This window comes from Pinus tabuliformis, chromosome 5_2 (assembly GCF_031772625.1).
Source record: "Pinus tabuliformis cultivar Carrire ecotype Pingquan chromosome 5_2, CPIR1, whole genome shotgun sequence".
NCBI classification, from domain to species: Eukaryota; Viridiplantae; Streptophyta; class Pinopsida; order Pinales; family Pinaceae; genus Pinus; species Pinus tabuliformis.
The window spans coordinates 568,943,033-568,969,366 of record NC_142306.1 but is presented as its reverse complement, the minus strand read 5'-3'; the positions used below and the strand labels follow the sequence as shown (position 1 = coordinate 568,969,366).

The window sequence follows — 26,334 nt, the reverse complement described above, 5'->3', positions numbered from 1 at the left end:
CATTTGATTGTTTACCCTTTTTGAGGAATAGCTGCGAAGAGTGATCCTGTTAGCCATCCTTGTGACACTGTTGTGATTGGAAAATTCCAAACCTTACCTGGAATCAGCTTCTACCCGAATCTATCACTTGTTTCTCAAAAAATGAGTCTCCTTTGAGCTCTTTTCAACTGACTCGTAAAATATGAAAAGATTGCTGAGCCATTGGCCTCTCCAGCTCGTTAAAGTGACCGGAAGTGCTATCCATCCTTTAGATTTTAATATTTTTTGGACTTGAGGGATTATTACACAAAAAGATCGAGCGCTTGTTTTGTTAGGCTCGTAAAAACATAGCGATAGGTTTGCCCGAAGGGAAAATTATAGAACAAGCATATGTTATCCTCCTCAAGCTTGACAAAAATAAAGAGGTACTGGTTAGCAATGACTGGGGAAAAATTGGGAAGAAAACTTGAAGAAACTTTGTTGGTAGCAAGTCGCTCTTGAACATGGCACTTTCACTCTGCATCCGAGTCAGGTTGGGTTGTTCCATTCACTGGTCACATAACCATGGTTCCGTCACACCATTCATATTTGGGGTTAATGCTACCGGTCCATCATGTCAGTGTCACCGATATGTTCAAGAGAAGTCGCTCAGAGAATTCACCCGCGTCTCACCCACTGCAATACATTTACGCTCCATCATTCGTTGTTTCACCTCCATTAAAATCATTTTCTCCGTTTCATGTCATTGATGTGGGATTCACTAAGGCCCTCCTATGACGGATCACTTCTTGTCGACATCAGCTCATTATCCAAGAAGTCGATCTAGGAACAACCCTTTCAGTACTTTGAAGCTTGCATGCCTCAATGGCAAGTTTCTCACTTCTGGCGATAGGTTTACATCAATGGCCTTCGACCGAAAGATTTTGCGTGGTGTTCGACGCCAAGTCCCTTATTCACACCACGTGAATTGTACTGTAGTACCTTGAGGGTCATCATCATTATCAGTGATTCCTCTCGCGCCTGTTAACAACTTACATCACTGGCTGGTAATTAGGTGATGTCTTTCCATGTTCGACTCCAAAACATCTCTCACATGGATCGACTTGTACTTTGAGTGAAGATCGAACGAGATTGAAGACCCCGGATCTAGTTTCATCCATCTGGACTGCGATATATATTTAGGAAAATAAAGACATCAAATGTACATCATTGCTGCATAGATAATCATCCAATCTAAGGGATGATGGCTCTACCAGAATCATCAGTCTACACTCAGACGATTGTGTGTCTCATGTACATGAAAATGAATTTATAAAGCTGAGCATGGGAATGGCTGCCTCAGCTAGATCATGAAAATATTATGAAGATAATGTATTGTATTGTATCTTATTACAGGTCACCTTCCAACTCGAAAAAACTTCGGATCCTCATGGTAAAGCATTTCACTCGACATAAAAAAGATTAATGACCTCATGCTTTAGGGGGCAACTGTTATAGACATTTTTGGGCACTGCAACCCCAATCATAAATGTCTATAAACCAAGGGCTCCTAAGTCCCTAAAGGTGTTGTTCCAACCCCTAAAAGAACAAGGTCAATTGATTACAGCATCTCTCAGAAGTTCTCCATGAAAAACTACTCAGAACTGGTCAAAACTGGACCATTTCAACTGCTCCATGGTTAAAGTGCGTTGCATCCCACCTGCCTACACACAGTAGGTGTGATTCATGTTGAAAAGCCCTTCTATAGGGTGCGATGGGCAAGAGTGGACAAATGGCAGGGTCAATCCGCAAGGTGGAGGATCATGGAATCTTCCAGAAACTTCTCTTGTGACACTTGCCTCTTTGCATTCGCCCAGGGATGAGTAAGAGATCATCAATCTCCACGTGGAATCAAGAACTATCAGAGAGAGGAAACTAATCAAATCTCAAAAGCTGACTCACCCCCCTTGCAAACATCTATATATGGATCCCTCATCTCAAAGATCCAGAGGCTGGAATTTTGTAGCTTGTAAGGAAGTGCTATTGGTTTCTTGGTGCAATATCATAGTGTTGGGTGATCTAAGCTTTTCATGAGGTGAAGAAGGGATTTCTTGCTGAGAGGATGATGCTGGGTCAGAACAATTGGTTGTAATCCTTTTTGCTCTTTCTTGATTATCAATAAAGCTATTCAAGTTTTCCTCCACATTCTTGTATGATTGATGTTATATGCATTTGTGTGGTCAATATATATCTGGTCCTATATTGTTTATGATAATAGATCTATGTTCTTGGATAGTGTTATGCTGCTTTGATTCTGCAGGTGCTCTTTGAAGCTGAGTAGACGAGGAAGCAAGTGGTGAAGACCTATCAGAAGGGAGAGGAATCGAGCAAGGAACCAAGCGCAAGACAGAGGTTGGTCTCCTTATTCCCCTCTTATCTATATCTCATAAAGGAAAATGAAAGTTTTTTTAGTTTGTTTGTTTCTAAGGTAGATACTAGCCTTAGTGGGACTAGCAGCTCTACATAGACACTAGTTTTCCCGATAACAGTAGTCAATCTGGACAGTTCATTAGTTGAAGATCTCATGGTAGAAGTTATGTTTAATTTAGGGTTTTTTGCCCTAGAAGGCAACCCGTCGTTATATATGAGGGAATTGTATTGCGTCTATGTAGATCTATATTTTGAGTGAGGAAGAGAGAGGAGATTGAGAGAAAGGAGGGAATTACAATGGATTTGCTGTAGGTTGTATCTCTTCAGTTTGCTGGATAATATAAAAGGACTGGTTATTTCTTCGTGGACGTAGCCCAAACTGGGTGAACCACGTATATTTGTGTCTCTCTTGTTTTATGCTTTTTCTGTGTTTATATTTCTACAATATATTTTATGTGTTTCGTTGCTCTATAATATATAATTTTCTAACACAAGTGTCGTCATTGTCGTCGCAAAGTGTATCTTTAGCCTCACACTTGTCGTAAGTTGTCGAAAAGGTTATTGCACTAAGGGAATTAAGTGTTCAAGTTTTCTGGATGATCTATGTTTTTTCATTAAGTGTATAAGTGTGTGATTACAGTCAAGTCCTATCACTTTTCACATCAGTTTCACTGATCCCACACTTAGCAAAATTTTAGAAAATTCCCAGCAACTTAGCCTCATCCGATCTTCCTGAATTTTGCATTACGTAGTCCCAACCCTCAAGTTGAAATCTTGCCTTTTGACATTGTGCAATGCATATTTCTTATCTCCTAGGACTGTGCACTACAAAGTTTCATTGCTTAAGCTAGAGCCTTGGCCTCCAAAATTGCACAATTTATCCCTCTAGCCTAGCTGCAACTGTGCATTGCAAAATCTCTGAACTCAAGCTCAAACCCTAGGCTCTTGAACTACACACCTGCATAATTACATGCTTTCTTTTCCTCATAGAACTGTGCAGTTGGTTGAAATAGTGCAAACCCCTTCAACTTGGCTCACTGACTCCCAAAACTGCGCAATCTCTCTCTTGCCCAGCCAAAACTGCGCATTGCGCAGTGTCAAGGCCCAAGCCTCATCCTTGAGCTCCTGAATTGAGAAATTATGCAATCACACAGTCTCCTATGTCTTCTATAAGTATGCAGTTGGCTAAAACAATTCCCAACTACTCAACTTGACCCACTGAGCTTCCAAATTACATAATATTCTTCCTAAGTCCAACCTAAACTATGCATTGCACAGTCTCAAGGATCAAGCCTGTCCCTTGACTTCTTGAGTTGTGAAATTGCGTAGTCACTGAGCCTCTTCCTCATCCTAACACCCAGTTTCTATTTGTTCGGTGGATCATCATGCAACATCTTAGACTAGGGGTTTATCAGATTGATGTCGTCTTGTCATGAGTGGATTGCATATGTAGGAACTCTATCATGCCATGGAATATTATGAAGAAGGATATGGAGAAGGAGGAAATGATATAAGACACATATGGAGTTGAAGAGATGAGATGATCATCAGACGAGAAGACGAAGGAACACTGGATTACAACATAAGACCAAAGATCAGGACTGCATGAATACTCCATCTAATTCACAACCCTTTGGAGGGTAGATATGAAGAAAAAATCATATCTCTCATGAATATGAAGCATTGGATACATCTCTTACTAAATACAGAAAGAAAGAAGTAGCAAGAAGGACAGCTTGGCACTGCCACATCATCATGTAGTCCATGTCATCAATGTCATGTCATGTCCGGTCACGAGTCATCATATGCCACATCATTATTGTGGATTATGTAATTATCTATTCAAAATGTATTGTAAAGTGGAATTCCAAAGGACAAATTTAGAATATGAAGAGTCATGTAAAGTAAAAAAGTCATAGGAATTCAAACAGTCATGGGGGTAGTCAAAGAGTTACAAGGAAGGTGAAACAATACCTCTTGGTTATATATACACCCTAATTGTATGAGCACCGAAATTTTCACACTAGCTCCTCCTGCAAGGCATTAGAGAGACATAATAGTTCTTTTTGGGAGCAAGGAGTGGCTCCAACACTCCATTATTGGAGCTAGTGGTGTTCATTGTATACATGTGTCTTGGAAATTTTACTTAATATCAGAAGCCTTATGGCCAACATGTTCTTCATGCATGGATTATGAATATTTGTAAGATTATTCTGTGAATGTTTTTAATTCATGTTTGCTTTCATCTATGCTAAAGTAGTTGAACTATTTTGGTTATTTTGGTACTTATCAGATTAAGAATGTGTTGTAATGGTAAATATCATTTTCGCATCCTTGTGGACTATTCTGCTGGATATTAGACAAATATTTCTTGTTGTAATGGTTTGAATGACCATTGCATCTTTGTGGACTATTTTGTTGGATATTGAACGAATTATTCTTTTTTATGTGTGTCTCTACTAGGGTGGTACTATACCTCTCTCTTAGAAGTTCACTTCTCTTCCACCTCCTCAGTAATATAAATTTGAAGCACATACGACTGAACACTCATTAGGCACACCCCCTTTCTTTTCGAAGGCACATTTTCCATCCTCTCTCTTGCTGATAGTTAGAGCCAAGTCAAATATGTAAGAATATATGGCAGTTGGGCCAATACCCCGAATGGGGCTCCTATTCCAAATAGTATGAGGTCTAATTAAGACTTCACATCGGGGAGACCCCCTTGGTTGACAGATTTCTAGCACCATCAACATGTTGGAAAATTTTGGAATGGTAGAATGCAACTCCATGGCCACATCGATAGAGATGAACTTCAAGAAAATATGTGGAGAAGTTGTTGGACCTAACTTGGCATCTGAATATCAACAATTGATTGGGGCACTGATGTTCCTTGTGAACACCCAATCGGACATATGTTTTGCAATAAACACCTTGGGTCAATTTATGTTGGAGTCTCTACATGCACACTGGGTCGTTGCTAAGCATGTGTTGAGATACTTACATGGGATGATTAATCTTGGCTTGAGATATACTATTGAAGATGTGAGACTTCATGGGTATAATGATGTTGATTGGGCTAGAAATGTTATTGATAGGAAGAGCACATCAGGATGTTGCTTTAGCCTTGGATATTCCATGATATCTTAGATAAGCAGGAAGTAGAAGTCTGTTTCCCTAAGCACAGATGAGGTAGAGTATATTATTGCTAGCATGGCTAGTTGCAAGGCTATATGGTTGAGGAAGCTCTTTGGAGAGCTGCTTAAGTAGGTTATAGATACAACAGTGATATATTGCGATAACAAGAGTGGGATCTAATTGAAAAAGAATCTTGTGTTCCACAAAAATTCCAAGCATATTGAGATCAAGTATCACTATATCTGTGATAGGGTGAAGAGAGGAGCCATAATTATGCATCACATTTCGACTCACGAGAAGATAGTATATATTCGTACCAAGGATTTTCCAAAAGGGAAGTTATTTGTCTTCAGAGATAATCTTAAACTGATGGATGTGAACCTCCTAGGTAAGGGTCATGGTTGATCAAGGACACTGAGTTATGCTCTTCCCCCTCGTTTGAGCTCACAAGGAGAAGAATTGAGTTGAAGAGCTCTTGGGGCTGAGGGAACTTTGAACAATAGTATAGGGTGTGATCCTTACCCATTGTGATAAATGTATCTCTCCTATTGTCATTGTAGGGAGTGCATGTGATCCTTGTCATTTATGACAAGTGGGTATCTCACTCTACCATCAAGTCTAGGACTTGGAAGAGTATACCCTAGTATACATATTACCCACAAGTTGGGCTTATTGGGATTTCCACCCATCTAGCCAATGGGTGAGGATACCTTATATAGGGTGTGATCCTTACCATTTATGGTAAGTAGTATCTCGCTCAAGTGATGGCATGCAGGTGTTCTACCACTTCACTCTTGAGGGTCAAGGTCGGAAGGATCAATGGAAAATAAAATAGAGTGTGATCCTTTCCTCTCATGGTAAGTTTCATCTCACCTATTATCCTATTTTCATATTTTTCTTATTTAGATTCGAAGGTTTTCATGTAGATGAGAAAATATCAGCAGAGATGAGTAGATACGAGAGATGATTTTATTCAGTGATGATGCTGACAGGACATTTGGACAAGATTTGTGATGTAGTTAGACATTCCTCCCTAGCTGAGAGGGAGTGAACATAGTTACCGATCAAATGATAACTATTATCTCAAAACGAGAACTCTAGCAAAAAAGCCCCAGAAAAATGAAAAACAGCCTAAAAACCAAAAGTGTTGATTTTGCACCACCACTTTTTTTCGGGGTGAATTTTCAACATTTTTTAGCAATGAAATTGAAGATAAAATATCAAGACTCTAAAAAACATCAAAATTGCAACAATTTTGAAGCATGACATTAAAGATAAAATATCATGTCTCTCAAAAGCCTTAAAATTCAAACAATTTTTAGTCATGACTTTAAAGATAAAATACCTATAATTGTTTTCAACCATAGCATTAAAGATAAAATATCATGACTTAGAAAATCCTTAAAATTTTGACAATTCTTCAACCATGGAATTAAAACCAAATATCGTGACTGCAAAAAGCCTTAAGTTCTCAAAAATACATTTCAACCATGGCATTATCGAAAAATTATATGGCTTAAAAATCTTTAAAATTGAACACCTCAATAAAAGAGTCATTATACCAAGAGTAATTTCTTTATTTAAATGCTAAAAGTATAGCTATTTTAAAATCTTAACCTAAGACAACTTGACACATTGCAACAAAAATTTAAAAATCAACCATCAAATTTACATGTGGTTAGGTTGAACTCGACCTATTGCAATGAAATCTTAAAAATCAACCATGAAATTGATACGTTGTGGGGTCAACTTTTCCATTATAACAATAACTTTAAAATCAACTATCAAATTGACACATAATGAGGTTGGGTTGGTAGTTCATTACTGACACGAACCTTTTAAAAAAACCAAAATAATAAATAAGTACTAAATAATGAATCTATACAGGCGAGGACAATTTTTTTTTGATAGAGGAAGAATGACTTGTTATAGAGTTTTGAGAACCCAATGTTTCGGACTACTAAGTGAGTCCATCATCAGGGGATGTATCAATAGATTTTAAGATATTAGTGATGTATCTAGGAGCTATATATATATATATATATATATATATATATATATGGGGTGAAAAAAGGAATCCTATAAGGAATAAATAAAAATACAAAATACAAAATAAAGCAAAAATGAAAAGTAAATAAAAAAAAAAACAAAAAGTTTTAAAAAATAACAATTAATAAATAAAATGATATATTAAAACATAAAAAAATATATTAAAAAGATAAAAAATGACTAAAAAAAATCAAACATAAAAAATAAATATAAAATAAACGATAAAGTAGTTTTCGACATGGTTCGAACCACTTATTACTATGATTCATCATTAAGACAAAAATAATATATATATCAAAAAACAAGCATAAAATTTCATATATAAAAAAAAAAAAAAAAAAAATAAAATTAACTCAAAAGATAAAAATTAGAAAAAAAAAGGAAAAAAATTAAAAATTTAATACTAAAAAAACAAATAAATAAAAGTGAATTAGATAATGAAAAAAATAAAGCAATGATAAAAAAAATTAAATACAAACTAAAAACAATTATATATATATGATGATGATGATGATAATGGTGGTGGTGGTGGTGATGGTGGTTAAAGTCCACTGAGACCAAACTTTGGTCTATCGAACCTAAAGAAATGAATTATTTAGTTTGATTTAAGATTTTATTCCTATGCTCAAAAAGCTTGGAGAGAAGCCTCCCGAGCTCACTATAATTTTGACATCGTAAAAGGCTAGGAAGGTCAGTATTGCAACAAAGATTATGAAACTGAGATCTAATGTGGTTGTATGCGGGGCACTCTAAGAGGAAGTGATTTTCATCTTCGATGTTCATATTCTCACAGAGATGGCAGATCCTTTCCATCCATGGTGTTTTAGGAACTGCCCAACGATCCGTTTCACTATGGAGCTCATGAGAGTTCGTTCTAATCTTGGCTATATCAATTTTCTTCTTTGAGCTAGTTAAAACATAGAGATACTTTTGATCTTCTAGGGTGGGGTTGATGACCTCCTTATAATATCTTAATTTTCTTTTAGCTGCTAAATCTTTTTCACACCAAATTTTTTCTTTGAACTTAGAAGTAACAATATTTTTAATGTTATTAATGTTTACAATGCAACATTCTCGTCGATCTCCCAATGGTTTAACCATGCCCCGGTGTCCTTATACCAACCTCGTTTGAGCCTTAGGTGGTTTTGGCTGGAATTTAAAGCTAGCTTAGGAAGTCTATGGTCTCCTCTGTTATTGAGTTTGTGCTTGTACAACAGAAGCCTAGTCATAGCTAGGCGATAAGGGAAAGACCCACTTCTATAAGGAGAATAGGATAGGGTGTATTGCTTTTAATTCTAAGGCTATACGTTATAAAATGCTTATGGATTTGCTCAATCTTTCTCCAGGATTCTCTAGAGATGCTGCAACCCCAAACCTCACATCCATATAAGATAACAGGAGTGAATAAAGTTTCAAAGAGGAACTTCTTTCTATCCCACATTACGAGGTTTGTTGTTTTACAATTATTTTCAAGACCAAAATAAGCTTTCCACCCCCCATTAATCCTTTTCTCAATGCTATAGTGCCAGTTGAGCTTGTGATGAATGTCAATTCCTAGGTACTTGTAGGATGACACTTCCTACAAGTTACTGTTGTCATACATAAAATTAGCGTAAGTGTCCTTCTTGGATTTGATAATCATAACTTTTGTTTTGTTATTGTTAACAATCATACCTATGGTAGAGCAGAAATCTTTAAGAAGTCTAAGTTACTTATCAAGATCAAATGGGCACCTTGCAAGAAGAAAAAAATCGTTAGCATAGAGAAGAAGGATGATGACTATCCTAGCTAAGATTGTGCCAGCACAACTTGCTTCCTCTAAACAACCTTCTAGCTTGTTGATGTAAATGCCAAATAGGGTAGGGGAGAGGGGGAAACCTTGTTTAATTATGATATTACACTTAATATCTTTCGACCACCCCTCATTGCTCTTTAACTTGGCAATTACATTCTCGTATAACCTTATAGTGGTAGCTCTCAACTCGAAAGGAACCTTTAGCTCTTCTAATCTATTCCATAGATTGTTTCTAGGAACCGTATCGAAAGCCTTTCTAAAGTCTACAAAGCAACAAAAGAGATTGGATTTATCATTGTGGCATTCCTCCATAATGATCCTAAGCATAATGAGGTGGTCCGTTGTTGAGTGCTACCTTCTAAAACCCGCTTGGCCTTTAGCCCACTTACCTTCACTTTCAAGCCATATGCTCAACTTCTTTTCCAAAATAATACCATATAACTTGGCTAAGAGAGAGCTGATCATAATTGTCCGATATATATATATATATATATATAGATATAGATATATATATCTATATCTATATCTATATCTATATCTATATCTATAATGATTTATTTATTTATAATAATAATAATGATTATTAATTATTTATAATAAAAATTAGTTTTTAATTATATTATTTTAGAAATAGTAACTAAAAATGTTTAAACTATATAAAATTTATTCAATTAATTAATTAATTAATCACATCATCTAATATAAAATCTATTAATAATAACAAAATTAAAAACAATTTACCAAAAAATTATAATAAAATGTTAATGGTTATTATAAATATAATTGACGGTGAATGAGTGCACTGTTAAGACACTCTTTGCAATAGATCACTGGTTCAAATCACCCGTGGGTGCTTACTTACCAAAATATATATATATATATATATATATATATATATATATATATATATATATATATATATATATATATAATCCATTCAATTAATTAACTAATTTAATTACAATATTCAACTAATATGAAAATTATTAAAAAAATAAGAAGCAATTTTTTTAAAGATTATAATAAAAAGCTTTTAACGTTGTTAATAATTATTATAAATAAAAAAGAAAAATTAAAATTAATAGCGGACTTCATTTCCTTAAAAAAATATAAAAAAAATTAACTATTTATCTTATGGCTGAACTCTTCTCATATCATCATTCAGATTGATCCTAATAATGAATCCCTGTTGGGATTTGAAACGTTGATATAGTTTTTACCATGGATACTCCAAGACTAAACTCAAAAGAAATAAACTATAGATACCTAAAATCTAGCTAAAAAAATAATATTATTTTTTTTTAACCGTTAAAATAAAGTTAAAATAAAAAATAAAAAATAAAAAATAAAATTTAAATTTTAAATAAAATTTATTGAAAAAATAAAAAAAAAATTACATGGTCAAATTTTTTTAATTTAAACCAAATATAAAATAACACAATTAAAATTAATTAAAAAATAATAATTAACATTTTATTTTTAAAAATTATTTTAAAAAATATTAAAAATTAATTTAATCTATATATATATATATATATGGGAAAAAAATTAATAAAACAAAGCAATAAATAAGGAAAAACAAACAAATAAAAAAGAGTGAATTATACAATTAAAAAAATATTTAAAAATTAAATAAATAAAAATATAAAAAACCATTAAATAAATAAATAAATAAAATGGATTGAGAAAAAATAAAAAAACATTGTAAAAAATTCTAAAATATAAATATTATAAAAAATAAAACAATTAAAAAGTTTTTTTTTCTAAATAAATTTAAAAGTTTTTAAAATTTCAAAATTTTATTTAAAAAATTATTTAATTTTTTAAAAATTTATAGTTTTAAATTTGAAGAAATCCTAATTTATATATATAATAATAAAAAAAATCGTCCTTAGCACTAGCCTGTCCGAGGGCCGATTCTGGGAATTAGCCTTCGGCCAGGCGAGATCTTGACAGCCCCGCCCCAGAGTCGACTGAGTGGCCTCCAAGCCAGCATGGCCGGCTGTCAGGCCCTCGCCTTACCGAGGGCCAATTTTGGGAATCGGCTCTCGGCCAGGCGGGGCCATGAGGTCCACCCTAGGGCTAGTCGAGCGGGTCTCCAGGCGAACTCAGTCGGCCTTGGGGCAACCCTTAGGCCCTCGCTTGCCCAAGGTCGGTTGACCAACATTTAGGCCAACTCAGTCGGCCCCTGGGCTCCTACTTAGCTGAGTGTTAATCCAAGAATCAGCCCTCGACGAGGAGGTGGCCTGAGCGATGCCGAGGGCTCGATCGAACGGCCTCCATGCCAGCTCGACCACCCTTGGGGCGGTTCTCAAGCCCCTGCCTAGCCGAGGGCTGATTCACTCGGCCAGGTGAGGGCCTGAGGGACGCCCCAGGGTCAGACGAGTGCCCCCCTAGAGGCCGCTCGACCGACCCTTAGCCTCCCTGGCTGAGATTCGATTCCAAGAATCAGGAATTTTTTTATTTAAATAAATTTAAATTTATTTTTTTTTAAATAAATTTATTAAAATTTTATTTTATTTAATACTTTTTTAAATACTTTCAGTAATAAAGTTTTAATAATTTATTATAAAAAAATAAATTATTTCATTTTTTTAATTTAAATTTTTTTAAATATGTGAATCATTTATAAAAATATATTATTATTATTATTATTTTATTTTAATTTATTGATTTTTTTAAAAATATATTATTATTATTATTATATTTTAATTTATTGATTTTTTTTAATTGTTTTATTTTTATATAAGGTTTATACTTATGTTTTTTTACAATGTCTTTTATTTTTTAATATTTAATATTTTTTATTTATTTTTTAATTTTTTTAAGTTATATTTTTTTAATATTTATTTTTATTTATTTAAAAAAATAGTTTTTATTTTTTATTTATTTATTTTTTATTTGTTTACTTCTTAATTATCTAATTCATTTTTATTTATATATTTTTAATTAAAGTTTTCCTCAAATTAAAATTAAAATTAAAATTAAAATTTTATATATATATATATATATATATATAAAGAATTTTAAGTATATTTTAGTGATCATTATTTTGTGTGTATTAAAGTATTAATTAATTTAATAAAAATTTATAAAAAATCTTAACATAAAAGTATTAATGTCGTTATTTTTTTTTTTTTCTTTTTTTCTTATAGTTTTGCAAAAATAATTAAAAATTTCAATATAAAAAAAGATTGCAAAAAAAAACAAAAAACAAATTTGTAAATCCCTTAAAAAAACATCTTAGAATGAAAAAGAAGAAAAAAATGATGATTTTTAAAATTTGAATGAAAATCATGAACATTTAAAAAAAATATCCACACTTAATACATTATAAAATTTAAAGTGTCAAAAATATGCCCTCTAAAAAAAGGGGTTGATGCTGCATCAACACTTTTCAAAATCAATATGAAAATCGCTAACATTTAAAAAAAAATGTTCATACTTGATACATAAAAAATTTAAAGTGTTAAAAATATGCTCCAGAAAAAAGGAGCTGATGTTGCATCAACACTTTTTAAAATCAACGTGAAAATCGCTAACATTTAAAAAAATGTTCATAAGAAAATTTAAAGTGCCAAAAATATGCTCCAAAAAAATGGTGTATTCTAAATCACCACTTTTCAAAATCGGGTGATTTTTTGTTACCTCAAAAAAATGGGTACTCGGTAATTTTCTCTTTTGGTCAGTAACTATGTTAGTGTTAAAATTTGGCAGCTCGGGGATAAATTCCCTCCATTGGGAAGCCTTCCTCTTCTAGAAAAGCCCATACTAGCCCTTGGAAGAATTTAACTTGTTCAAGGTAAAATATTATTTTTAATGTGAAACTCACACATGCACAAAAGTACAAGTTGACCTATGCAAGGAAAAGTCACCTCATAAACCACATATAAATACACATCATGTCACATCACTTGGAGGCATCATCTCACATCACATCTTCTCTCTCTTGATTTGATTGGTTTGTATAGGTCTAAATAGGAGGTTTGAGCTCACATGTGCGAAGGGAAGGAGGAGATTTATGTTTTGTGCTTTAACTTTCTGTTGGGATAGCTTTGACCAACCTTTGACTTGGTTTGACTTGGATCATTTTGAATTGGAAACTTGGAATTTATCTATTTTTTAGAAGGGTGAATTAATTGGGCAAGAGAAATAATTTTTCTGAGCAGTTTGACTAGCATTGACCGCAGTCTTGTAGCTAGGGTTTCTGTAGGTCAAACATTAACTTTGATTGAATTCCTATGGGTAGAATTTATGATTGTTTTGATCAATTTTTTTTTTCTCGGTAAATCTATTCTATTCTATTATGTACAGAAAAAACATTACAGGCATATATTCAGATTGCCCAAGGCCGACTGTGGCTCTTTGGAGCATGATTTCTCAGCACTAGACCCGCCCTCGCAGGGGCAGCGCGACCAGACAAAACTATCTTCACAGGACATCATAATATGACAGTGAATCCATACCATACAAAAAACATCCCGCGCAGGGGCACCGGAGCAGAGAAGTACATCCCTCGCAGGGGCATCAAAAGAGTTATAGACATAGCCAGAGCAGACATAGACATAAACGTAAACTAGAGAGACATAGCCATAGCAGACATAGACAGAAACATAAACCAGAGAGACATAGACATAGACATAAAACCGGAACAGGACCTGCACAATTGTGGAAGACGATAGGTTGAACCAGTGGAGGTTAGTCCTCCGGCTTCTCCTCGACAATTCTGCACCATCCATACTTCTCTCGTTCTTCTGCAGTGGGGAAGGAGTCCCAGTCTTCAGCAGTGTTCTCCTTGGAGGTCGACGCCTGCTGAGCCTGAGGGCAATTGGGAGCTTACACGGGAGCCCCCGCTGGTCTCTCCTCGTCGCCTTCCATGCTTTCATTTGGGAGCTCCTCCTTACTGCGCGAACCACCTTCACCATCCTGAGTTTCCTCGATGAATAAGACTGAAATGTGAACATTAATGCGGGTTTTATTCTTCGAGCTGCCAAAAGTGAAGATGGCGGAGCCAAACGCAGGAAGAGGGTCCGGTTCAGAGCTTGGACTGCTCGCGTCCATGAACTAGCTCGCCTGGAGGGGATTGGCCTCTGCCATTCTGTGGCAGTTACAGCGACAACAGTGGAGATGGGGCTCTGTAGCTGGAGGACGAGAAGACCCGCCCCGAGCAGAACCTCGTCGACTGAGCAGTCTTTGCCGGGGTCTAACCATTTTTGCAGGAGTGCCGGCGGCTTGAAGCATTATTGCAATTGAGGACCTTCCCAGCTTGAGACAGCCCCCAACTGAATTAGAGCCGCTCCCAGCAGACCTGGGACAACACTCAACAGAGCAGAGGAGGCAACCAGCAGAGTTTTCGGGCTGGAGACAACCCTCACCACCTTGAAAACTGGCCTTAACAGTAAGAGTTGTGGCTTGTAGAACAAAACAACAACTAGGAGCCTGAACCTCGTAACCACAGCGCTGAGCGTGAACCTGCTTCATACCATCACCCACCTTAATATCCTCAACATTCCCTTGAGACCTGTTCTCCATAACTGCAAATTGCAGTCGCACTAATTAACCGGACGTTGCATTGAATTCCCTTCACCCACACCTGAGCTTTTAATCCTCGGCGGCGAGGGACGCAATAACATTTAAGATTGAACTCGGGGCACCACATGGCTGGCATGGGGCTCCTCCCTGCCACCCGTACTATCACCCGCATCCGGGTTTGTTTTGATCAATTTTAACTAAGAGAAGGAGGCTGAATATTCTAGTTGGTTGATCGAATCTTTTGGAGGCACTTTATCTTCTGAATGTTGATTGTTTAGGGTTGTTAGTGCTGTTATTGATTTTGACCAGAAGTGTAGATTTCACTTGTTGGCTGGAGTTGACTTTTTGTGCTCATCTTTGATTGGATATTGGATTGGTATTCGGGATAGTCAAGGCTTTGACCTTTGAATTTTTATTGTTGAATTTAAACGTTGCATCTCTCTGTTGAGTATTTGATGACAATCTAATAGACGAAGAATTTGGAAAAGGTTTTCCCCCTTGTCATGTTTTTCCCTAGTCTTTGACTAAATATTGTATCTCTATTGTCCTTGGTTTTCTTCTATTGTGCATTAGTTTAGTGTTCTATCTACACTTGCTTATTGTTATTGAAAGATTGAATTATATTGGATAAATTGATTGTTAATTGAATAAGAATTGATATAAGTGTTTGTGTTAAGCATAGAACACTTAAAAATTAATAACATTTGTATTTTCATTCTGCATTTTGCATATTTTTTTTTCTCCGTAAGACTGCACTAATTTATATTACAAAAACCAAAAATACATCCAATTTTACAAAAGGGCCGTAGCCTCGCATCTCCGAAGAGATTTTCCCATGATTAGCCATTCAGAGCAACAGGCAAAAAGGGACCAGTTTCTTCCTTCCGACATAACCAGCATGTAATCGACACAACAGGCTTTTGAGCCAACACAGCGGACATATAACTTGACACGATGGACCCATAACTTGACATAGTTGACACGTAGACTGACATTGTAGACACATAAACCTTCGCGGTGGACATTGACCCCATGACAGACAAACAAACAAAGTAAACAGAAAGAGATGGACTGAGAGTAGCGTTCCTGGCCGTGAGAACGGAGAGGCTTCTGAGCTAATCCTCATCAGTAAGGTAAGGCTCATCCGTCGCTAAACCCTTGAGCTTCTTGTCTTCCTCCGCATCTGGGCGCATCATTCTCTGAGCCGGCTCACTGGGACCGGCCTCTTCAGCTTGAGTGGGTCGCCTCATATCCACTCTGGGGACCTGCATATCCACCCTTGGCACTGTCAGGTTGTCCCTTGGCCTCCGGAGGTCGCTGCAATGCTCCACAGTGACTGAAACAATGAGCGTATTATTCTCCAGCGTGCAAGGGATGCGATATCTGACGGCTGGATGCTCCCTGTGACCGCAATCCAGGATTTCTCCCCTATCTCTTTCAATTCTACGGCCAACTGTTCTGCTCGGGCTTCTGTTCTGCTCAGAAGGAATGTCCACAGAGGAGGAGGGTGAAATGGCGGGCCTCTGAGTAGCAGAGCGACCCCTCGAACCGCCGCGTCGACTGCTCATCCTGAGCCTCTCAATTGGCATCCTTCGACTGCCTCCCTTAACCAATTCCCTCGGAGAAAGCTTACACCTTGCCAGAGTATGTTCTGTCTCTTCCAGAAGTTGCTCAAGCCGCTTGGAAGAATGCGGGAATGCAGCATGGGGTTCGAACTTATGGATCTCCATTTTCCTTGTCCGAAGCTGCGCATTGAATGGCGCCTGAACCGGACTTGACATCCCAAGAAAAATCCCTTCCGCATTGAATGGCGCTTGAGCCGAACTGAACCTCCCTATGGCTTCACCCTCCGTCACAGTTAATGCCTCGGCATGCTGATATATGGTGGCTCGTCCGGGCTGACAGCTGCCCATGTGACGAGCCACCTGCCGCTCATACTTCAAAGACACCCGCATCCGGGGGAGGGAGGTCTTTTTGCACCAAAGAGATGCAGTCCTGTTTGAGTTGGGCATCTTCAACCATGTCTAGGGAGCCTGAGAAGTGAGGTGTCGACTGTGACACTCCTTGATTTTCCAGCTGATCTGCTACCTGGTTAGCTGTTCTCCTTACATGATGGAAGGATAAATTGTGGGGAGTGTGGAGCTTTTCCTCCAAGGATTCCAAACGGCTTAGCAATCTCCAGCTTTTTGCTATCTTGACTGCCTTAGCTCCAGCCTGTATTCTTTTAGCTGCCTCTATGAGTATAAGAGAGTCGCCTTCAACCTCCAGTGGGGAGAAGTGATGCTGTTCAGCTAGACATATTCCTTTCCAGAGACCCTCTAGCTCCGCTGCATTGTTAGTATCTTTACCTATTGTGCCATAGTATACTAGTATCGCTTCTCCATTGTGTCTACGAATTACTCCTCCGAAGCCTGCTGGGCCAGGGTTGCCTTTGGCAGCGCCGTCGAAGTTCAGCTTGTATGAGTTGAGTGCAGGAGGGGACCAAGAGGATGGTGAAGCGGATCTGGTGGAAGGTTTGGTGGTAGTCTTGACTAGGGACTTGAGTTCAAGATTCCATTCCTTCAGAATGCAGCGCTCCTGGTGGATTTCTGGCATGTCATTATCATTCCATACTCTGATGGCCAGAGTTTCCTGAATGTTTTTTTTGAGGGTGAGCCAAAGATCATCTATGGATCTGAATGTGCTATTGAAGATTCTATGGTTGCATTCTTTCCATAGGGTCCAGTACAGAAAGCCAGGTATGATGCTCCACAAAGAGTTGAGGATCCTGCTTTTGAATGGGTGTTTGGCCCAGGTCCTTATGGTTGCCGTTATATCCTCCAGCCTGGGGTGTGCTCTCATATTGCATTTTTCGACTTTCTCCCAGATTTGTTTTGCTAATGGGCATTCTTCCATTAGATGATTGATAGTTTCACAATTTATGTTACAATTTGGGCATCTAGATGGCCCTACAATTCCTCTTTTTATCAGATTGTCCCAAGTGAGAATGCGTTTTTTGCTAAGTAGCCATAAAAAAGTGGAGATTTTGGGCCATAGCCCGGTTTGCCAAACTTGTTCCCAGAGTTGATCTTTAGCCGCCTGGAGGTTGGAATAGCGCAGGTGATGAGCTTCTTTGGTGGTGAAGGTGCCTTTGGTTGTGTAGCCCCATCTGAGTTTGTCCTGCTGATTGGAAAGGCGGATTTTCCTATTGATGAGTTCCTGATCAATGTCTGTATACGTTTCTCCCTGCCAGTCTATTTGCCAGAGTCGCGCCGGTTTCCATGTTTGAAAGTCGTGATTTGGAGATGGCTGCCAGAACTGGTGTACCAGTGGGATGCTTTCTTGGTTCATTTGAGCCTGCCAGAGAGGTTTGTGGAACAAATTGGCCAGTTTGGGAAGTTGCTGCCATGAGTCTTCCCAGAATCTAGCGGCTTTGCCTGAGTGAATTTCCCAGAAGCTATGTTCTTGAATGAAGCGACTTTGGGTTTTTGCATTGTTCCAGATGAGTGATCCCTGCGCAGTTGGGTTGATTCTGATGAGGTCATTCCATTGGCTGCCTCTGGCGTATTTAGCTTGCCATAGTTGGGCCCAGGGGGTGTTTGGCTTGGAGACCCAGTTCCACCAGATTTTAGCTCCCATAGTGTTGTTGCTTTGAAGCAGATCCCGAAGTCCTAGCCCGCCTTCTGATTTGGTTTTGCAAACCTCTGTCCATTTGACAAGAGCCCATTTCCTGTTCAGGCTTGTGGATCCCCAGAGGAAGTTTCGCTGAAGATTGCGTATAGCTTTCAGAACCCCTTTTTGAGCTGCTAAGATAGAGAAGAGATAGAGCAGCATAGCTTGTAAAACTGATTTGATGAGAACGAGCCTGCCTGCCAGATTTAAAGCCCTGAAAGTCCAGGAAGAGAGCTTTGATTCTAATTTGTCCTGTAGTGATCTCAAAGACACCTGCTTGATTGCTGAGTCGGTAAGGGGAGCGCCCAGGTATTTAGAAGGCAGGTGGGAGATTATGAATCCCAGAATTCGGGCAATATTCCTTTGCGTAGAGGGGGGAGTGTTGAAGAAAAAGAGTTGTAATTTTGCAGCGTTAATGGACGTGCCAGAGGCTTCAGAGAAGAGGGATAGAAGAGATTTGAATGCAGAGGCTTCTTTTGCTGAAGGATGCCCAAAGAGCATAGTATCATCAACGAATTGCTGATGCGTTTGAGGAGCACGACCATGAAGGGAAATACCTTTAAGAGCATGGGAGGAAACAGCCGATTTGAGGAGCCTGCTTAGGCCTTCAGCCATTAAAACAAAGAGGAAAGGAGATAAAGGGTCCCCCTGCCTGATGCCACGTGAGGGGTGAAAAGGAGGTGAGGGGGATCCATTCAGTAAGACAGAGAAACTGGGAGTAGTGATAAGGTTCATGATCCATCTGGTCCAAGTTACATTAAAGCCAAAAGCCAAGAGCATTTTATGAATGTAATTCCAGCTAAGCTTGTCGAAGGCTTTAGAAAGATCTAGTTTGAGAAGCATACCTGGTTTCTTGAGTAGCTTTAAAGAGTGTATGACTTCATTTGATAGAATTATTCCGTCCATAATCTGCCGACCTTCAACGTACCCTGTCTGTTCTGGAGAGATGAGCAAGGGTAGGAGCGGTTTGAGTCGGTTTGCAATAACCTTTGAAATGAGTTTGTAAATCACATTACAGAGCGCTATTGGCCTATACTTCTCAGGTTTGTTTGATGCCGCTTCTTTGGGTACCAAGGCAATGAAGGTTGAATTGAGGGCCGGGAGGACCCAGTGCATGCTACGGGATTCTTCCACCAGATCCCAAACTTCAATTTTGATGAGTTCCCAAAATTCGTGAAAGAAGTTGGCTGTGAATCCGTCAGGCCCTGGCGCTTTGCCGTCTTTGAGCTGAGCCATGGCTTCTTCTACTTCCTTTAGTGATACAGGCTGGAGAAAGTGATTATTGTGATTCTTATTGATAATTTTAGGAATGTGCTGTGTGATAGCCCGGATTGCCTCATCCCTATTACTGTTAGGTTCCTTTAGAATGTCCTTGAAGTATCCTGTAAATTCTTTCTCCATATCTTCATGAGCCTCTACTCTTTCACCCTGCTGATTGTTGACAAAGGTAATTTTGTTGTGCATACGCCGTTGGATGGTGGTTTTGTGGAAATTTTTTTTATTTTTCTCACCCTCTTTAAGCCAGCTTATTCGAGACTTTTGCCGCCATAGAATTTCCTCTTGTTTTTGACGTTCTTCAATTTGATTCCAGAGGATCTGCTCCTGTTGAATTCGTTCTTCTGTGCGTCCTTCCAGGATGAATATTTGTTGCAATGCTTTCATTTGTTGTTCCAGTTTTTGTCTGCTCTCCTGTATGTTGCAAAAATGATTTCGGTTCCATGTTTTAAGAGTTTGCTTCAGATGTTTCAGCTTTTGTTGGAACTGATACATCTTAGCTTCTACCGGCGGGATAAAGGATGTCCAGGCTTGATTGACCATTGCCTTGAAATTGGTGTTTATGAGCCAAAAGGCTTTGAATCTAAAGGGTCTATTGCTACAATTGCCTGGTCTAGACCATTGGAGAAGAATGGGCCAATGATCTGAGCCTCCTTGTGGGATGATTGCGGCGCTGAAATCTCCTCCGAGGTGGATTGCATTGTCTGAAATTGAAAACCGATCTAGTCGTGAGGCAATTTGGTGAGCCCCTTTACGCTTGTTCGACCAGGTAAAGATGCCATTGGAGGTGGATATGTCCATGAGCTGATTGTTTTGAATAAATTGCTTGAAGCCACTGCTATCACTGTCGAGCCTGGTTCTGCCCCCTTGTTTCTTTTCCATGGACTTTATGATGTTGAAGTCGCCTCCTCCTATCCATAAAGGGAAGTATCTGTTTTCATTGAGGAGGGAGATCGTGTCCAAGAGGTCCAATTTTTGCTGAATTGTCTGCGGGAAGTATACATTGGTGAGATGCCCATGGATATTGGTGCCGATGAGGTGGAATGTAGCTTGAATGAGATGCAGAGTGGCATGAAAATTATCAAGTGACACAATCTGCGGGTTCCATAGAATGTCTAGACCGCCGGATGCCCCTGAGGTGTCTACTAAGATTGAACTGCTGCCTGCCCATACTTTGTTACTGAGACTATCTATTGTTGTGCTGCTGCATTTTGTTTCTTGAAGAAAGACTATTGCTGGTTTTTCTTGCATTATCAGGTTTTTAATCATTCTGTGTTTAGAGGGACTATTGAGTCCTCTTACATTCCAAGAGATAAGCTTCATGTAGACTGAGATTTGGGTTTGTAAAACTTGGTCAACTTGGGAAATTGCCTCGAATCCATAAGTAGTTCCCCTACTACTATTGTTCACTGAAGATCTGTTTTTCTACCCCTTTTCTTTGTTTCTTTAAGGATTTTCCTTCCATCCCAGTGACTGCCTCCTTGGATGCCCAAACTTTTATGGTGCTGTACCCTTGTTAGGACTCCTTCAATTTTGTCTATTTGCCAAGGAGGGATTGAGTTGTACTCTTTTTGCTTGCATGCTGTCTCCAGTTTGGAGATATCAAGCTTGGAGATGTCGAACTCTTCTAGATCTACATCTTCTCGATCTTCCTCCATATCATTTGAGGCAATGAGGGCCTCCTCCACTGCATTTTCATGAAGACTCAAGGCTAGGGCTGCATCAAGATCCATATCTGAAGCTTGTGGATTCTCATTCAACATGGTTTTCCCCTTGGAAAGGTTTAGGGGTCCGAGCTCTGAAACAGAGATGGTTTTTTCTGTAGAGGGAAGATCTGCAGATTTAGAGGAGGCTGGATCAGAAGAGAGTGAGGGGTTGGAGCGGTTGAGGGAGGGCAAGGTGGGGTGCGGCTGATCTGGGTCATCAGCGTTGGGACTGATTTGTATATCTTGCGAGGCGAGAACAGAGAAGCGGTTCTGGGGGGTCGCCTTAAAGGCTTGAGCCGGATTTGCTTGGTTTTTCTTGGCATGTCGGCGGCGGGTGAGGATTTTTGTGAAGCCATCTGGGTCCATGTTAGTTTCATTGGAAGGAGCTTTGGGCTGCACATTTGAGGGACAGTCACGGAAGAGGTGGCCATGCTCATGACATTTCCGACAGCGAAAAGGGATATGCTCATAATCTAAAGTCTGTTTCCATTCAAAGTCATCGTGAAAGAGACTTACCGTGTCTGCTAGGGTCTTGGTTAGGTGCATCTTGACGCAGATCCTGGCATAAGAGGTGTATTTGCGCGTCTTGGTTTCAGTTGCAACTTTGATGAAGGTCCCCAGCTTGTTGCCTATGTCTGCCAGCGTTTCTTCTCGCCAGTACTCCACAGGAAGGGAATACATTCTGATCCATACAGGGGCCCAACTAAAGTCTTCTTTATCAGGGTTGAATCGGGGCTTCCATTCCGTTAGATACAGACCTGAAGAGTTGAAGAAGTACGGGCCTCCTTCGAATATCCTTGTTTTGTCTTCTAGACAGTTAAAAATGGCTGTGAAGAAGCCCTTTGGGCCAAGCTGTAAAGTCACTTGTCCTTTGGGCTTCCATTTTGAGGCTATCCATCCTTGTAAGGCTTTTTCTGTGGGCCAGAATCCCAAGAACTTTCCAATGAGTGCGTAATCCTGCATAAATTGGATTTCCCCATTGATGCGGTGGCTTGGCAGTTCGACCTTGATCGATTCTGCTGCTTTTGGAATACAGGTTGCAGAGGTCACTTTAGTCTGAGATGATCCTGTCGTGTTATGCCTACAATTGCTTGCGTCGTCCTTTACATTTCGATCTGAGTTCGTCTGTCCTTCTTGCATCCTTTGCTTGTCTTTTTCCGTTTCTGGGTCTGCGTCTGGGGAGTGCAGATTCTCTGTCTTTTGCTTCTTGTCAGTTGAGGGCATGTCCAGTGGAGGGGAGGCAGAGCTCTCCCCTCCTGCAGCTGATGCCATAGGACTGTCAGTGGCAGAACCTACAGCGGCTAACGCAGGTTCGATCGGCGGCGACTAGGGTTTCGTGTCTTTTACTGTGTAATCGCTTCAGAGCCATGCAATCGCTTCATCTGCATTTTGCATATTAGTTTAGATGTAGTTCACCTATTACAGTCAGAAAAAATCCCAAATGATGGACTAGTGAACAAAAAATACAAGCCCCAATAGTAGTAAAAATTGGTAAGGCAAAATTCAGATTTGTTCTTGTTGATGGTTGAAAATGACCTCGCTAACAATAATGAGGAATATCACTTGACCAAGGTCTCAATTAGACCTATACTCATTCATGTGGCAATATTTACCAGTATGTGGGCCTAGTTTCCTCCCCAAAAGGATTTGGATGTGATGAAATGTCAATCCAAAGGGAAAATATACACCCTAACATTAATATACACTAGCTATGTTAAATATATAGTTAATATGTTCAAATTAATATATAGTTTTATTTATTCCTAGATAGGAGCCAGTTATAAGTGTTTTCAAACACAGACATGAGACTAATTATGGGATTTAAGAAATAATTCACCAAATTAAGTAATGAATAATTTCGAATACAATATCTTAATTCCTTCAAATAAATAGTTATTCAAAATAATATATACATTGTTTCATGTATCCATTTTTTTGTTAAGAGATCGTAAAAAATAAGAAAGGAATTTCAAGTTGTTATAATGTAAACTTTAAATCATAGAACTACATAAATGCACTCTGCAAGATCATTGATTCACACAATCAACTTTCCAAAAAAAAACATGACCTACTATTAATTTAGAGATAAAAATATATGGCTATAATACAAAAATTTGTAGCCCTTAACTCATTGTAAGAGTTATTATTCAAACTAAATCCTACATGTATTTATATTCCTAAGAATTTATGTTACAATAGTCTCAATTTTCCAACTCATAAAATCATTGGAAAATTTACAAAATGAATCCTCATGACTGATTACATTGGAACATGTTTTCTACTTTTCAATTTGAGGATTATGGTTTTGTAACAAATTTCAATTGGAACATGTTTTCTACTTTTCAATTTGAGGATTATGGTTTTGTAACAAATTGAAATTTGTTACACATGTGACTACATCTTATTTATTCATTTACAAACATACTACCCCTTCCTCATTTTCTAGTTATTTATTTATTTCCTTAACCTGCTCATACTCCTAGTCTTTAGGATTGTTTCCTTCAAACTAAAAATAAGCAAAAATAAATATATAAAAAATAAAATGAACAGAGTTAATATTATAAAAAATTGTTTTGAAATATTGTCAGTATAATGACATTTTTTACTTATTTAAACATTTAAACGACATAAAACATCAATCTCATAAACTAAAAAAGTAACACAAGATATACATGGAAACCCTTATGGGAGAAAGCCATAAAACTTCTTTAGATTGTAGGCACCAACCTACAAGAGACACCAATCCCCTCTACTACTTTGATCCTCAAATTTTTATTCTTCATTCTGATATATTCTTCTTTAAAGTTTTATAGCTGCTTCATCATCTTTTCCCTAGACACTTCACTCTCTTCACTGTGTAGATTCCTCTCTACCACTCACAACTATTTTGCTTGATTGCAAACCATTATTTATATTTACTTCAATGCATTCACACTTCACTACAGATCATCCTCACTCTTTCATGTTATTTGGACACCTCCTGTGTTGATCCTTTTTGTAGCTCACCTCTTCTATCTCAAACTCACACGTCACAATTATTCTTTCCTTTCTTAGTTCTTTTCAATTTACATGCTCCCTTTGATCCAACCTCTTCAATGCGTTCATGCAAAACCCTAAGATTAATAAATGCGTAAACATGAATTTGAACTTTTTCTAAAAATTCAATGAGTACCCGAGAATCCATTAACACTATGTAATCTTGAAAAACCAAGTTTTATTTAGGACTTTGATGAAAAACTTTTCTATTAAGAAATGATCATGTTTCTATCTCCTAGTATAGCCAATCGATGGACATCAAGTTATCGGACTTTGTGAGAAAACAATCGTGGAGATACAATTTTGCACCCAATTATTTAGTCAATGAGCACCTAGAACCATATGTTGTGACCAAAGTCCATATCAACTCCCGAGAAATCAAGTATACTCTAACACTATTTTAAAATATTACTTTGGGATTTCGGGTGCACAAATCCCTCATGTGCTATATATTAGCTCCTTGTGACATGGCCCTATGACTACAAGCCAAACATTATCGAGTAATTAGGATATTAGGAGATCTTTTGTAAAACACCACCAAATTATTTTAGGGTTCTAGGGGCTAATAACATCAAACTTCCCATTTCTACCAGAGATCGATTATGTCTCCCAGGATTTTCAATCTACGAATCTTGGGATATCAGGTGATCTGACAGTAGACACCACTCTATGAATTTGGGGCTTCAGGTTCCACTCATCCCACTACATCATTCTTTCAGCAATTATTCATAGAATCAAACGTGGCTCTCATCTTTACATAGTTTTCCAACAAAAAAATATTAAATATCTGTGACACATCCACTACCACGTCACCTCTCCACTTGGCACACTGCATCACTACTCTGCCACTCAACATGTAACTGAGTTATCACCCATCTAGCTGGCATAACCTAGGATAATGGGTATCAAGGAAATCTAAGAGATTTTGTATTTCTTATTCGCTCAATCGTTTAGGAGCCAAATGAGATCTTAGCCCTTAAGCACTAATACCTAACACTTTTCGACCAATGGCTTGACTAGGGGCCGTGACTATTAAAAATCAAGAAAAATTGTTATCAATTATGTCGAAAACCATCTAATGTTCTAGAGTCTTTATGAGCATTGATCCCTTAGGCGCTATATCTTTACACTTCATGGCTAGGGGCTTGACTAGAGGCAAACCATATTGAGTATCAAAAAAATCTTGTGAACATTTGCATTGATAAAAATTTTGATACACTTTGATCTAGGGGTGCTTAGTTCTTGGGCACTAATTCTAAAACACCTCATGACTAAGGGCTTGACCAAAGGCTTAAAATTATCAAATATGGAGAAATTTGATAACATTTACATTGGCAAACCATCTGATGGCCCAACATCTGATAAACAGACCAAAACTTTATGAAAAATTCTCCATTTGTTAATTGAGAGTAAACCTACACATGTAGCCCCACCAAATCTACATCACCTAAATTGCCTTTGTATCACATTAAAATAATTTTTGGGGGGTCAATAGTGGTTTTAATTAATATAAGTGGGGGGGAGGGGAACCCATCGATCCATTCATTAAATTTCAAGTTCCCTTAGAAGTATTATTGTTTGAAACCATTTAAGAACTCCCTTGTGATTAAGGGTTGAGCAGGTTGGGACCCCTCGAAATGAATTAGGGTCATCGATCTTCCCAATATTGTTAATCTACATTAATTTCCATTTCATGCCTTATTCATTCAAACATGATCACTATTGAAAACTATTAGTACACACTCCCTGGAATTGACATCAATAATA

The 26,334-nt window shown here is 38.0% G+C and overlaps 1 protein-coding gene across 1 annotated transcript; it reads right to left on the bottom strand.

The window, feature by feature from the left end:
* Positions 1-16,831: 16,831 nt before the first annotated feature.
* On the bottom strand, positions 16,832-21,076 carry LOC149160233 (uncharacterized). The gene has a single exon (XM_089434549.1). It carries the CDS (start codon positions 21,074-21,076, stop codon positions 16,832-16,834), a length of 4,245 nt encoding a protein of 1,414 aa, XP_089290675.1.
* Between the last annotated feature and the right edge of the window lie 5,258 nt (positions 21,077-26,334).